General features: G+C 45.7%; 1 protein-coding gene across 7 annotated transcripts in view; it reads left to right on the top strand.

The window, feature by feature from the left end:
- The window catches only part of PTPRT (protein tyrosine phosphatase receptor type T), a 1,115,914-nt gene that overhangs the window by 1,057,577 nt on the left and 42,007 nt on the right, over positions 1-16,330 (top strand). For all 7 annotated transcript variants that reach the window (XM_053574016.1, XM_053574013.1, XM_053574015.1 and 4 more), the window contains one exon: positions 8,284-8,360. In XM_053574016.1, coding sequence (XP_053429991.1) covers positions 8,284-8,360 — 77 coding nt within the window. The remainder of the gene's footprint in view (positions 1-8,283; positions 8,361-16,330) is intronic.

The raw sequence follows: 16,330 nt of genomic DNA, 5'->3' as shown, positions 1-16,330 counted from the left end.
CTGTTCTTGCAATGCCTTCCTGGTGAACCTACAGCAATAGTCTGCCCTTTGATAAATACACACAATAGCTCTTTGCCTCTGTGGATAGATGAGCCTGTATTTGGTGCAAAAAGAGCAAATGGAGAGTGCCTGCCTCACACACAGCCCAAACCACCATTTATTAAGTACCTGCTGTGTACCAGGCACCACTGTCCTCATACTTTTCTTTTTGAGACAGAGTCTTACTCTGTTGCCCCAGGCTAAAGTGCAGTGGCGTCCTCTCTCACAGCAACCTCAAACTCCTAGGCCCAAGTAATCCTCTTGCCTCAGACTCCTGAGTAGCTGGGACTATAGGCACCTGCCACAATGCCCAGCTCTATTTTTCTATTTTTAGTAGAGATGGGGTCTTACTTTTGCTCAGACTGATCTCGAAGTCCTGAGCTCAAGCAATCCGCCCGCCTCAGCCTCCCAAAGTGCTGGGATTAGAGGCGTGAGTTCCAGTGTCCGGCCTCCTCAGGCTTTTCTGTAGAGCAGTTATATATTTCAGAAAAATTGAGAAGAAAGTGAAAAGTTCCCATGTACACCCTCCCTCCCACCCACGACTGCTTCCTCTATTTTTAGCCTGGTGCCCTGGTGTGGCACATTTGCTACAATTGACGAGCCAGGATCAATTCATTGCTACTAGCTCAAGTTCATCGTTTACACTGAGGTTCGCTCTGTATGTTGCCCAGTTCTCGGAGGTTTGGTAATGTAAAGCTACATGTGTCCAGCATTACAGAACCATATAGAAGAGTTTCACTGCTCTAAAAATCCCCTGTGCTCCTCCTGGTCATCTCTCCCTCCCCCTAAGCCCCTGGCAAATTCTGATCTTCTTTTTTTTTTTTTTTTATTAAATCATAAGTGTATACAATGATATGATTATGGGGCATCATACACTCACTTCATAAACCATTTGACACATTTTTATCCCAGTGGTTAACATAGCCTTTCCGGCGTTATCTCAGTTACTGTGCCAAAACATTTATATTCTACATTTACCAAGTTTCGCAAATACCCCTGTAATATGCACCACAGGTGTGATCCCACCGATTCCCCTCCCTCTACCCACCCCCCCTTTCCCACTTCCCCCTATTGTTAAGTTGTAGCTGGGTTATAGCTTTCATGTGAGAGTCCCAAATTAGTTTCATAGTAGGGCTGTGTACATTGGGTATTTTTTCTTCCATTCTTGGGATACTTTACTAAGAAGAATATGTTCCAGCTCCATCCATGTAAACATGAAAGAGGTAAAGTCTCCATCTTTCTTTAAGGCTGCATAGTATTCCATGGTATACATATACCACAATTTATTAATCCATTCGTGGATCGATGGGCACTTCGGCTTTTTCCATGACTTAGCAATTATGAATTGGGCTGCAATAAACATTCTGGTACAAATATCTTTGTTATGTTGTGATTTTTGGTCTTCTGGGTATATGCCCAGCAGAGGAATTACAGGATTGAATGGCAGATCTATTTTTAGATCTCTGAGTGTTCTCCATATATCCCTCCAAAAGGAATGTATTAATTTGCATTCCCACCAGCAGTGCAGAAGTGTTCCCTTTTCTCCGCATCCACGCCAACATCTCTGGTCTTGAGATTTTGTGATATAGGCTAGTCTCATTGGAGTTAGATGATATCTCAAAGTAGTTTTGATTTGCATTTCTCTGATGATTAAAGATGATGAGCATTTTTTCATATGTCTGAAGGCCGTGCGCCTGTCTTCTTCAGAGAAGTTTCTCTTCAAATCCCTTGCCCAGCCTGCGATGGGATCCCTTGTTTTTTTCTTGCTGATGCGTTTGAGTTCTCTGTGGATTCTGGTTATTAAACCTTTGTCAGAGTTATACCCTGCAAATATCTTCTCCCATTCTGAGGGCTGTCTGCTTGCTCTGCTTACTGTGTTCTTAGCTGTGCAGAAGCTTTTTAGTTTGATCAAGTCCCAGTAGTGTATTTTTGAAGCTGCTTCTGGAATAGAATAGAGAACCAAGAGATGAATCCAGCTACTTACCGCTATTTGATTTTTGACAAGCCAATTAAAAACATTCAGTGGGGAAAAGATTCCCTATTTAACAAATGGTGCTGGGTGAACTGGCTGGCAACCTGCAGAAGACTGAAATTGGACCCACACCTTTCACCATTAACTAAGATAGACTCTCATTGGATTAAAGATTTAAACTTAAGACATGAAACTATAAAAATACTAGAGGAGAATGCAGGGAAAACCCTTGAAGAAATTGGTCTGGGTGAGTATTTCATGAGGAGAACCCCCCGGGCAATTGAATTGAAACTGATCTTCTTACTGTCCGTAGAGTTTTGTTTGGATTTGCTTTTCCTAAACGTCATGCAGTTGCAACTGTACAACACGTAGCCTTTTTGGATTGGCTTCTTTCATTGATCAGAGGCTTGATAACTCATTTCTGTTTATCACTAAATAATATTCCCTTGTATAAGTGTATGACGCTCTTCCATTTACAAGGGCGTTATGTTACAATAAATCTTTTCTATTAACCTTGACAGACATTGATGGGAAACAAACAAATATAAAAACACAGCATAAACATACTAAGTCGTAAATGCATCGAACACACACCCAACCTGAACATCACAGCTCAGCCTACATGACCTTAAACATGCTCAGAACACTTCTGTTACCCTATAGTTGAGCAAAATCATCCAACACCAAGCCTGTTTTATAATAAAGCATTGACTATGTCATGTAATTGAATGAATATTATACTGAAAGTGAAAAACAGAATAGTTGTGCAGTTTCTACTGAATGCATACTGCTTTTACACCATCGTAGAGGCAAAAAATTCTGAAGTCTTTCCATCTTACGGGATGTTCCACAATTTGTTATCCATTCACCTATTGAAAGACATATTGGTTGCTCCCAAGTTTTTGCGATTAAAAGTGAAGTTGCTATAAACATTGATGTGCAGGTTTTTGTGTGGACATAAGTTTTCAGCTTATTTGGGTAAACACCGAGAAGTGCAACCACAAGATACTTCGGTAAGAGCATATTTTGTCTTGTAAGAAATTGCCAAACTGTCTTCCAAAGTGGTTAGACCATTCTGCATTGCCACTGGCAACGGGCAGGAGAGTTCTTGTTGCGCCACATCCTCGCCAGCATTTGATGTAGTCAGCATCTTGGCATTCAGCCCTTCTAATAGGTGTATGGTAGTATCTCCTTGTTTTAATTTGCAATTCCCAAATGATACTGGGCACCTTTTTCTATGCTTATTTACCAACTGTGTGTCCTCCTTGATGAGGCAGTCTGTTCAGGTCTTTTCACCCTTTTTAAATCAGGTTATGTGTTTTCTTGTTGCGTTTTAAGAGTCCTTTGTAGGGGTGGCACCTGTGGCTCAGTGAGTAGGGTGCAGGCCCCATCTACCAAGGGTGGCGGGTTCAAACCCAGCCCTGGCCAAACTGCAACAAAAAAATAGCCGGGCGTTGTGGCGGGCGCCTGTAGTCCCAGCTGCTCGGGAGATAAATAAGCTGAGGCCAGAGAATCGCGTAAGCCCAAGGAGGTTGCTGTAAGTCCTGTGACGTTATGGCACTCTACCAAGGGTGGTAAAATGAGACTCTGTCTCTACCAAAAAAAAAAAAAGAGTCCTTTGTATATTTTGGGTACAAATCCTTTATCAGATATGTGTCTGGCCCATTTCCTCCCAGTCTGCGGCTGGGCTTAATGTCCTAGCACTTTTCCTGTCTAATATTTTCCCATTTAAGCCTCTCATGCCTGCACTCTGAGAGCTGTGTGATACTCAGTTTACTAAAGAAGCTGAGGCTAAGAGGGATCAACCACAGTCGCAGGAAAGAGACGCTGTTGTCTGGATGCCCTGCAGAGCCCGCCGGTTGCAGGGTAACCCCCGCTGCCGCCTCTGTCTCACCCCCTTTCCTGCTCCTCCCATTCTCTGTGTTCCCGGGACAGGAGACTCTTGCAGCCCCCGCACCATGTGCCTGTGTTTTCAGGATCTCTGATTTCCCTCTTGTTGTTGCCTCGAATGCAAAGACTTCCTCGTTGTCCGCTGGTCAAGCCTTGCTTATTTTTAATTCTTCATCCACCTGTCATCCACCTATTACTACCTTCTAGACTGGAAGCTCCACTCCTGTGCATAAGCTGTCTCCCCCAGTAACGTAACACACTCCTTAAGCGTAAGTATCATGTCGATGTCATTTTGTTAATCCCTTCAACTAGCCTGACACATGGTAGGTTTGCAGTAAATGTGTTCTTAAGGAATGAAGGAAGAGGTGATATTGGCAAACGCTATCGTCTTTCGGCAAGAGGCCCCTTTCATCTTTAAGAATATTTAACTAGAAGGAATGAGTTTGGTTCTTTTTGTTTTGTTTTTCATCATTTCTGCTTTCAGATTTTTAAATTGCATTTTGTATTTTAAAAATTCTCTTTCAATGTTTTAAACAAGAATTCCTGTTCCCAGTGCTAAGGACCCCAAGGGCAGGCATAACTCAATAAATCAAGGAGATTTTGAATCAATACGTCATTAGTGAGACCACTGAGTAAGAACACAATGGGCATTTTCACTTTTTTAAGGCTTACAATTCCCGGAACTGCTGATAACAAGGCTCGATGCCCCAAACGCAAAGCCGGGCACCAGGCCTTGTCTGAATCCCAGCCTCCTACAGGGGATGGCCCCCAAGCAAACCCCCACTCTGGGCCTGGAATACTGCAGGAGCTGGGGACCAGCCATTTGTACAGACCCCAGCAGAGATACTTGAGAGATGCTCAAGGTCCCAAGGCAGAGCCTCGTGCGAGCAGAGCAGAGGCTCAGGGCCAGAGGGAACTGAAAGAGAAATCTTGTCTCTGCCATCTATAGGCTGTGCAACTTGGGAAACTTGCTTGACCTCTCTGAGCCCCAGTTTCTTCATCTGTCAAATGGGAAGAATCATAATAATACAACATCATTCTGGCACCCTTATAATAACCTAGACATTATTTTGAGGCATAAATGATTGAGTGAGCTAATATAAAGTTACCTTCAAACTCCTCCCCTACCTCACACCCCACTCTTCCACCCACCCAAAGCGATTACTTAGACACCCCCCACCTACACCCTTTAGTTACTTCCACTGAAATTCTTCCCCATGATAAGGAAAGAAAGTGGCATTTAGCATAACTCACTGTCTAGCACTGTGCCCGCCACATGGCACATGCTTACTGAATAATTCTTAGATTATTTAAATAATAGCTATGGGGTGGTGCCCAGACCAGTCCTGGGCCTGTGTGTGCATAATTGAACCCAATTCCTCACCTCCTCCTCGTCTGTTCTGCATTTTACAGGTAACTGGCCCCTGCAGGTTGCATCTTTCCGGCTCTGTTGGCAGCTGGCTTCTGGTTGGAAGGGAGAGGAGGGGTGATCATCCCTCTATCCCAATTATAGTTGCCTTCCTCAGCAGCAAGGGGACTCCTCCTTGTCTCCAGCTCCCACGAGAGAGGCCCACTGGCCTCAGTTTCCAGCTGGTGGCCCCCGTCCTCCCAACGTCCCCCAGCCCTGGGGCAGGCAGTTCCCTCCGTTGTTGCTTTTAGCCCTGAGTTACTTCGCTCTCTTCTCACTGCTCCATAATTCTGTCACCGAGGCAACCACTTCTCTAGAGTCAAGTCCCCCTGCGGGGTATTTCTGAAGTGGCGCTGTTACACTCAGACTGCCTGAACTCAGAGTGAGAACTCCACTCTGCTGCGCTCCTCCATTCACCGGCCCATGGGGCCAGCCAGTCTTTGTGAGCCTCAGTTTCCTCATTTGTAACAAGGGGTCATCTGTTTATACATCTGCCAGTTCCTTCTTGAGGGCCTGCAGGGGTGCAGGGGATCAAGCAGGGACCTTATCAGTCTCACTCCCTGTTCTATCCCCTGAACCTCAGGGAATTCAGGTTAGTGGCAGTAATGTGCCCCACTGACCACAGAGTGGTGTGGAACTCCCACAGGATAAGCTGATCTGATCTCCATGACCCCTTTGGGGGAGTCCCTCGTGATGCCATGAGCTCTCCAGCCCACTTGCTGAGACCCCCACCCCTACCCTGGAGGACGGTAGATTGACCAGAGGCTCAGTGACCACACAGTGACGTGGATAACAAACTAAGGCCCCTCCTCCCACCCAGACCCAACCAGAGGGTCCCACTTGTGTGTGTCTGTTCACACGTCAGAGCTCACTTAATTAATTGTAAAGGATTACCCTGATTCTTCTGCTGTTCTAGTTTTCCTTTAACGGTTTTTATTTACTGTTATTTGAAGGAAGCATGCTATCAACCAAAGCCTGCAAATCTTGTTTATGTCTGGATGGTGTCTGAAAGCATATCCTCCGCAACACGACTTTTAGTTATTGATGACCTCTTTTACAATGATTTAGTCAGCCTCACTTCAATGATAGTATCGATAACAATATGTGGCTGACAATCTATTCTCAACAATAATACTCCAAGGAGCAAAAGAAAAGCAACTTAAGCCAATTAAAAACATTCAGTGGGAAAAAGATTCCCTATTTAACAAATGGTGCTGGGTGAACTGGCTGGTGACCTGTAGAAGACTGAAACTGGACCCACACCTTTCACCATCAACTAAGATAGACTCAAACTGGATTAAAGATTTAAACTTAAGACATGAAACTATAAAAATACTAGAAAAGAGTACATGGAAAACCCTTGAAGAAATCGGTCTGGGTGAGTATTTTATGAGGAGGAACCTCCGGGCAATTGAAGCAGCTTCAAAAATACACTATTGGGACCTGATCAAACTAAAAATCTTCTGCACAGCCAAGAACACAGTAAGTAAAGCAAGCAAACAGCCCTCAGAATGGGAGAAGATATTTGCAGGTTATGTCTCCGACAAAGGTTTAATAACCAGAATCCACAGAGAACTCAAACGTATAAGCAAGAAAAGAACAAGTGACCCCATTGCAGGCTGGGCAAGGAACTTGAAGAGAAACTTCTCTGAAGAAGACAGGCTCATGGCCTACAGACATATGAAAAAATGCTCATCATCTTTAATCATCAGAGAAATGCAAATCAAAACTACTTTGAGATATCATCTAACTCCAGTAAGATTAGCCCATATCACAAAATCCCAAGACCAGAGATGTTGGCGTGGATGTGGAGAAAAGGGAACACTTCTACACTGCTGGTGGGAATGCAAATTAATACATTCCTTTTGGAAAGATGTTTGGAGAACACTTATAAATCTAAAAACAGATCTGCCATTCAATCCTATAATTCCTTTACTAGGTATATACCCAAAAGACCAAAAATCACATCATAACAAAGATATTTGTATCAGAATGTTTATTGCAGCCCAATTCATAATTGCTAAGTCATGGAAAAAGCCCAAGTGCCCATCGATCCACAAATGGATTAATAAACTGTGGTATACGTACACCATAGAATATTATGCAGCCTTAAAGAAAGATGAAGACTTTACCTCTTTCATGTTTACATGGATGGAGGTGGAACATATTCTCCTTAGTAAACTATCTGAAGAATGGAAGAGAAAGTACCCAATGTACTCAGCCCTACTATCAAACTAATTTACGGCTTTCACATGAAAGCTATAACCCAGTTATAACCTAAGAACAGGGAGAAGGGGAAGAGGGAGGGGAGGGAGGGGGGAGGATGGGCGAGGGGGCGATTGGTGGGATTACACCTGCGGTGCATCTTACAAGGGTACATGTGAAACTTAGTAAATGTGGAATGTAAATGTCTTAACACAATAACTAAGAAAATGCCAGGAAGGCTATGTTAACCAGTGTGACGAAAATGTGTCAAACAGTCTATAAAACCAATGTATGGTGCCCCACGATCGCATTAATGTACACAGCTATGATTTAACAAGAAAAAAAAAGAAAAGCAACTTGTGCATATGTATAAAATAAACTTGCTGTTTTTAAGCCAACATGAAAATGGAACATATTTGTTCAGATTCAACCCTCTGACGTCCCAAGTATTTTTATGTGGTCTCTCCTGTGTGTCCTATGAAGAAAGCATTTTCATTCCTATTTTAATGATGTAATTGCTAAGACTTAAAGAAGCAAGTGACTAACCCTGTCCTTTATAAGGTTGCTGACCTTCCTGAGCCACCACTTTCTCATCTGTAAATGGGATTAATGACTGAGGGCTGTGTTGAGGGTTAAATAAGAAAGTAGCATGATACTTGATAAGCAGTCGTGTGTAAATGTGGGTGAAGACACTGCTGACTCCTCACCCAAAGGCCTCTTATTAACCATCCCCTTGATTTCTGCTCTCTCTCTCTTTCTCTCTCTGCAGATGACCATTCTCGGGTGAGGCTGCTCGTGCTGGACGGAGACCCACATTCTGACTACATTAATGCCAACTACATTGATGTGAGTGTCTTAACGGAGCAGGACAGCCAAGATCTGAGGTCAGCTGTACAGGCTTAAGATCTATGGTTGTCCCCCAAGATCTCCCACTAAAAGTGACCCTTCCATAGAATGTCCAGAGCAGCCTGAATCCTCTATGATTTGTGTAACTAGAGTAACCCAGAGCTGACATCCTCTTCCAGGCTGGCTAGAGTAGCCTGCTCTACGGGGCCAGGACAACTGCCAGTCTTATTCTCCCATCCCTTTTATTCATTGGTGGATGTGGCTTCTGCCCCATTCATTCATTTACTTTAAGGCACATCCATTTACACAACAAAAATTTAAAAGCTATAGTTGTGTTCTATCTTTCATAAGAAAGTGTGAGTAAATATAGGTAGGTTTCATGCAAGTACTGAGTATATTGGATACTATAGCCCCGGATGAAGGAGAGAAATGGAGTGGAAAAGAAGGGGATGGGGGAGGTTTGACAGAGGGAGGGTAAGGCAGGACCACACCTATGGAGCATATGACAAGGTACAAGTCACATCTGTCAAGTGTAGAACACAGATGTTTTGGCACAATAATCAAGTAAATGAGGTGAAAGCTATGTTGATTGGTTTGATCTAACCACATCAGATTGTATAAAAAAAAATCAGCACATCGTACCCCACATACGCATGAATGTATTCATGATCTATGCGTATTTGACTTAATAAAAAAAAAGAAGTTATAAATAAAAAAAAAAATTTTTAAGCACCTACTGTATGCTAGATGCTGTAGGAACCTAAAGCTAAAAATATCACGGTCTCTACCCTCTAAAACAGGGGTCCTCAAACTATGGCCCGCGGGCCACATGAGGCCGTGGATTGTATTTGTTCCCGTTTAGTTTTTTTACTTCAAAATAAGATATGTGCAGTGTGCATAGGAATTTGTTCATAGTTTGTTGTTTTTTTTTAAACTATAGTCCAGCCCTCCAACAGTGTGAGGGACAGTGAACTGGCCCCCTGTTTAAAAAGTTTGAGGACCCCAGCTCCAAAACCTTAGCAGGGAGATAAGTGGTGCCCATCAGTAATTCCAGGGCAAAGCAGAAAGTGGTAAGTGTGATAAGTTCAGATAAAATACTGCAGGCATTCAGGGGTGGGGAAAAACATTGCTGCTTCCATCAGGAATGCAAAACGTGGTGTGAACCAAAGCTTCAAGCACAGGTGGAATTTAAAATCAAAGAGCACAGAGATGGGGCTCTGGATAGAGGGAGCAACAGAAGCCCAGTTGTGGCAGCCTGCGGGGAGATGTGCAGCAGCTCTGTTTAAGGGGAGCAGAGATTATATGTATAATGGAAAAAGTGGAAAATAAGGTGACAGCTAGATCACAGACAGCTTAGATGACCAGACTTCGGAAGAGGGACTTTATTTCATAGGCAAGAGGAAGATATTGGATGTTTGTAAAGAAGTGACCAGTGCAGAATTGGAGGTGATTTATCTTCTACTTCTAGATCAGAAGGAGGAGATTCTGGAATGAAGACAGCCAGTTAGGAAAGAGGCTACTTCACTGTTACAGAGATTACTGAGGAAGGGCCTGGACTCAAACACATGCCCAGAAGGGTGTGCAGAGAAGGGAAAGAATTTGCAGCGTGAGGCATGGCCACCGGGGCCAGATGGACACCGTGCCGTGACCGGCGCAAGCCGTGCTTCTCAGGACCTCAGCTTGGAGCCCAAGGGCCTTGAAGAATGCTCAGAGATTCATGTTGGTCCCTCAGGCTCCCAAATGTATTTAGAGACAAGCTACAAAGTATAGTGACATTTTTGGTGAATTCCCTGTAATCTAAGCTGAGCCAGATGACAGCAAATACTTACTGAGACTTGTATTGGTCATTGGCCTGTTTGTCTTCAGAACTATCCCTTGTCTGCTTTGCATTACAGGGGTGTGTGTGTGTGCGCGCGTGCACGTTTATGTTATACAAAGGGAGGGAAGCTGACTCCTTTGAGAGGAGATCAGAGCATGATAGGAAAGGAGTAGCCAGGGTGTCCCCGCCCCTTCCTTGGTGGCAGCCACCCAGGTGGCTCCTCCTGTCTGTGGTTCCTGCTCCCCTCCATCAGCCCACCGTAGTCACAGCTCCTGGGCTGTGGTTGCTGCTGTGTCTCCGACTATCCCACTAGATCTAAAGGTGGTTGCAGCCTCCACTGTGCCAGGTCTCTGGGCTGCACGGCTGTTCCCTGTTTGACATCTCAGCTCCTCCATGAGCTGTATAACCAGCTCCCCGTGCTGAATTCCCTCTGTCTGATACACCTAGACTGGTTTCTGTTTTCCCTGCTAGACCCTAACAAAGGGCCTGTTATGTGGCCCTGAGCAGGGGGTGGAGCTTCAGTGGAGGTGAAGATGGATGCAGTTTTTTCTACCATGGCCTTTCTGGGGAAGTTGACGGGCGATGGCCAGATCCGATGAGCTTTTCTCCAGAGCAAGGCACTCTGAACATTCATGGCCCAGGCCCTGGTGCATTTAGTATTCATTTCACAAACACTGAGCTCTGGAAATAGAGACCTTTAAAACCAGGTCTCTGACCAAAAGGGATTCAAGCCTGGGGAGGGAGTCAGATAAGAAAAGGGGCGATGGGACCATAAAGGAAAATCAAAACCTAGAGTTGGTAGTGGGGCAAGTGGTGGGTGAAGGCTTCCTGGGAGAGGTGACATCTTAGTTCTGCCTTAGAGCTAGCCGGGCAAGAAAGATTAATAGTAAACTAAGACTTCCTGGTCTCTTTTCACTTACCAACATTTCCTCAACTAGGACCACAACCTCACAAAGTAAGTGCCGTTACTACCCATTTCCAGAGGAGCAGCTGAGGCTCTTGAAAAGATTTAACTTGACCCGGAGAGCACTGCTGGGGGGTGGGGGGGAGGGAGCAGGGGTTTGAATCAGGGTGCCTTGCTCCCCATAACCTGCTGCCTCCAATAATAGCAGGAAGCAGTGGCAATGCCAATTAGCTCCTCATGAGTCACTCTAGGGCCCTGTGATGGGTGGTTTGAGTAAGTCAGTTTATCAAGACTTCTTACTAACCCTTCAAGGCAGGTGTTTTCTTCCCATCCTTGGGAGGGGGGGAGGAGGAATGAGGTTTAGAGAGATTGGGAAGCTTATCCAGGGCCGTGCTGCTGGTCAGAACCAGGGTGGGCACCAGACCTGGCCAACCCCCAGTCCAGTGCTTTCTCCTGCCCTTCCCTGCCCACTCCCAGAGCACAGCAGGGACTTGGTCAGCACATGCTGGTCCAGGGTGAATTGATTCCTTCCATTTTTCCTTGACCTTGTCAATGGCTAGTTAGTTGGGACCCTGAGGGCACAGCACACACAGGGTCCCACATGCTTAAATTGCCCTGGTGAACATTCATCATCTAGAATGCTAGAAACCCCCAGCAAAAGTCGCTTCCCTAGAACACTCAATCCAAATTGAGTGAGTGTCTGGCTGCAGTCACAGCCAAGAAACACTTTGGTATTTTATAGGCAACAAATGAAGTTGCTCTAAATGCAAGTGAATCTCTACAACACCAGTACCAATCATGCTTCCCATTTCTCTTATGATCTGTCTGTACAAGGCATTTTGGAAGGCTTTAAAGGTAGGAAATAAGAGGTCTAGGTTAAAAGCATTGCCCAAGGTCACAAGACTAAATGCTGATTCTCTGCCCACTGAGGACAAACCACAACCTTCTTCCGCTCTCTGTTCTCACAGAGCAGATTATGCAGACAGGACAAACAACCTGTTACATTCTGTCTTATCATGGGACAGTGCACTCTGGGCTGAATCTCAGTCATTAGAATCAAAGACTAACAAGACTAAAGTCGTGACTACCAAGCAGAGCAGAGTGTGGAGGTAAGAGAGGAACAAACCAGTAATTGCCCAAGGTTACAAGCAGTCTAAGTCATTAGAGGGAGGGTCAAAGAGAGGATACCAACCCCAAGCCCTGCCTTGAGTTCTATTCATAGGGTGAGTGTAGGGAAACCCATTAATGATGAACCTACTACCCTGTTTCCCTGAAAATAAGACATCCTCCAAAAATAAGACCTACTCACAGGAAAAATAAGACGTCCCCTGAAAATAAGACCTAGCGCATCTTTGGGAGCACACCTTAAAATAGGACACTGTCTTATTTTCGGGGAAACAGGGTATATACTCCAGAAACGTGACAATTCCTGGTGTCTCCATGGGGATTCCTGGCAAGGCACAGGCACCCCAGACACCCCTCTGGGTCCTCACTTCTTGGCCCTATTTTTACTCCAGCTAGAATCTTCCTTGATGCTCCAAAGAGCGAACTGCTGGTGCTAGAAACATTTCTCCACAATCAGATCTTAACGATTCATTGAAATGACTCGTTTGAGATAACGAGCAGGATGGGGCTGACCCTGTCTGGGCCTCCGGAGGCCGCTGTGGTCTGCTACCGTCTGAACCATCCCACCGGCGGGTTTGTTTGCACACCCGAAAACGTATTGGCCACTTAAATCTGTTATAAATTACCAGCCTGGAAATAAACATCGTATCTGGGTCCCCCAGTAAGTAACAGATGCACAAGTGTAGAGTGAGATAAATCCGTTTTGGATGCAAACCTCTTTCCCATTGCTCACAGACAGATGGAGGCAGGCCCAGTGCTGGTTTGCAGTCGATCAGCGCGCTGCGTAGGTGGGACTTAGATGAACTCAAAGTTCTTTTAAGGTTAGGAAGTTTTCTGTACTAGCTCCTGGCAAATCCCCAGAGGAGCCCCAACTGAGCAATCCATCTCCTTTTATCTCCTTTGCTGAGGAGTCTTGTGGTTAGAATGTTTTCTCTTTGGGGACCATGTGGGTTTTGGGAAGCCAGGGAGGGTCTCTTTACTCAGATGCAGGGTGGGGACAGGCATGCGGCATTTATGCATTTATACTGTGTGTATTTATCAAGGCGCCAGGCCCAGGAAGACTTCCAGGTACTAGGGACACAGCCGTGAACAATCCAGGCACAGCACTGCCACAGTGGAACCCCCACTCACCAGAGGGGAGAGAAATCCTAGCATGAATCAATAAAGGACAGTATGCCACTTGGTGACGAGTATTCAGGGTGAGTGCAGAGGGACGTGCCCTGCAGAAGTGACGGACACCTGAGCAGAAGCCCAATGAGGCAAGAGAAGAGCCACTTGGGTCTCTGGGGTGGATGCTGCGGCACAGAGCACGGTCCGCGCTCAGGCCTCTGACTGGGCACGGGGTGGCTGTTCCTGAGGAAGAGCAGTCAACATTGAACACAGGAAGAATAGCAGAAAACTGGGAATATTGCCGAAGGAATGAGATGGGAATGGCGGGGGCTGTTGAGCTGCCCAAACTGGGCTGAATGAAGAAGCAAAGTTACAGCCATCTCCTCGCAGAACCCTCCTCTGGCCTCCCTGACTGAATGCACAGAGCCAGCCTCTTCCCAGTCTCTTGACACCTGTATGCTGCTCAGAAGCAGAGCCCTCAGCCATCTGGTCCACTTTTGTATTTCTGGTGCCTGGTACCCAGCAGTCGGCACTCAGTTAACTCCTGCCGGTTGATAGTGAATGACTGAGCCAAAGAACAGATGGATGGAACGGTGAACCCAGGCCGTCTAGCCACACAACCGAAACATGAATTTCTGTGTCTCATTGAATTTCAAGCACATTTCCAAGTTGCGGTTGTTTCCAAGGTCTTTTGTCTCCCGGCTGGGACATGAAGGGTGTGTCCTATGCACTCCATCCAAACCAGCTTTTGCTGAAAACTGCGGCCAGCTCTGGGCGGCCTGGCCCATGGCCTGGAAGGAGAAAAGGACGGAAGGACACTGCAGCACACGTGTCCATGCTCATTGGGCACAGGCACAGCCCTGCTGGGCCACTCAGGAGAAAGGAGTTAGTGCTATATCCCAGCAGAGGTACAGTGAAGAGTGGTGTGTGGGGTTATGGGAGGGGACCTGGAGGAACTCCTGGAAGCGGAGCTGGAGATGAGGAGAGAGACAGATGACCAATCCCGAGCTGAGGCTTTTGGACATTGGCACCTAGGTAGCACAGAGCTGTTGTAGGCTTATAAGCTCTGAAACACAACCAGCAGGCAAAGGGAAGCTCACTGGGGCAAGGCGCAGCTGGCTGCAGGGGACAGCTGGAGGCAGCGAGGCGGCCAACAAGAGGTTGATGCTGTCACCCCGGCCAGGTGGAAGGAGGACTGTGAGGAGTGATGGGATGGCAGAAGATGGTAGACTTGAGAAACCTCATCATTTTGGGCTCTAGGGAACACTTTTCTCTTCCCAAACCTACTCAAAAAAAACCCTGAGTATAATTCTTTCCATCTTCCTGGGCATCCCCGTTCATTTTGACTTGGTCTTCTACCTCCTGTGTCTTGGAAAAGGGCTCGGTCATTACACTCACAGAAGGGAGGGCTCCTGACTCCAGTATCCGCTGACTGGCTTATGTGGACTTTTAGTCTTTGGTAGCCACTCAATAAATGTTTGCCAAGTAAATAATAAAATAATAACAAAGGCATATATGTTAAATTTCAGAATAGTACGTGGGGCATAGTAACTGTCATATATTAACTCCTTTAATCTGAGCAACATATGATGTAAATGCTATTATCCTCCTGTTTCAGGAAAAAATAAATAATTGAGGCATGAAAAGGTTAAGTAACTTGCCCCAGACCATACAGCCTAGAAGAGACAGAGCCAGGATTCAAACCCAGGCAGTTGGGTTCCAGAGTCTATGGTACACAAAACTACTGTGGGGACTGCCTGTCTAGTTGGTTCGCTGATGTCTTGTTGATTGGGCATTTGCTCTGGGTCTCATGGTGTGCTGTGCTCTCTGGGAATTAAAAAAAAAAAAACTGAGTAGGCAGTGTTTGTCCTTAAGAATATAACTATGTATGCTAAATAGACAGGACCACTCTAGCAGAGTTTAAGTGTGGCTGTTGACTGCTAGGTGGTTAATCCAGTAGTTCTGGTCATGGCATTGGCCCTGGATTGGTGCTGATGTCCAACTCTAGAGCATGCCTAGCAACTGGAAGGTTCCTGTGAACTAGATGTTGTGCAAGTGAAAAGACTACGGAAGAGAAATGTGTGGGGCATTCAGAAACTAGTATTTGAAACAGAAAGTGTGTCCGGAGCTTTAGAGATGCACTTCTACAGCACCACAAAACACAGAGATGGCTGTTTTCTGAAGAAAGAGGCATTGGGGCAGCTGATCCACCTCAACAGGACAGAAAGGCTGGCCAATGACATTTAAGACAAAAACGGTTGTTCATCAAACTTCAGGGCTTATTTTCTCCAGAGATGGTTAACTACAAAAGTTAAGTAGATTTCTGGGCTGTCAACAACTCCCTAACTGGCATCTGTGTTGTTTTTTAAATTTATTTATCTATTCATTCATTCACTCATTTGTTCGTTTAACAAATCCTAATTGCATTCAGTGTTCTGCACTAAATGCAGACCCGTCTGTCTCCAAAACATAAGCTTCTGCTCAGTATGATATACATACATATTGCCTCTCTGAGACAAGAAGGCTCCCCATCTATGCCAAGACCCAGCAAAAGAGAAGGTCACCTTCAACTCCTCTCCCAGCGGTTAGGGTTATGGGGCACTGGAGTGTACCAGAGCTTATCCAAACACTTAGAAATGTACAGGGAAATCAGAAACTGGTCTTTGCATTAGCAAGTCGCTCTCTATTGGTCTCCCAGGCACATCTCCATGAGGGTCTCTCTGTCCCTGGAACTTCAATTCCAAGGCCAGGCATGTTGGCATGTTGCTTTTTCTTTTTCTTTCTTCTTCTTTTTTTTTTGTAGAGACAGAGTCTCACTTTACTGCCCTCGGTAGAGTGCCGTGGCATCACACAGCTCACAGCAACCTCCAACTCCTGGGCTTAGGCGATTCTCTTGCCTCAGCCTCCCGAGCAGCTGGGACTACAGGCACCCGCCACAACGCCCAGCTATTTTTTGGTTGCAGTTTAGCTGGGGCGGAGTTTGAACCCACCGCCCCCAGTATATGGGGCCGG

This window comes from Nycticebus coucang, chromosome 21 (assembly GCF_027406575.1).
Source record: "Nycticebus coucang isolate mNycCou1 chromosome 21, mNycCou1.pri, whole genome shotgun sequence".
In the NCBI taxonomy this organism is placed as follows: domain Eukaryota; kingdom Metazoa; phylum Chordata; class Mammalia; order Primates; family Lorisidae; genus Nycticebus; species Nycticebus coucang.
The sequence above is the reverse complement of the archived record's forward strand: the minus strand, read 5'-3'. Positions and strand labels throughout refer to the sequence as shown.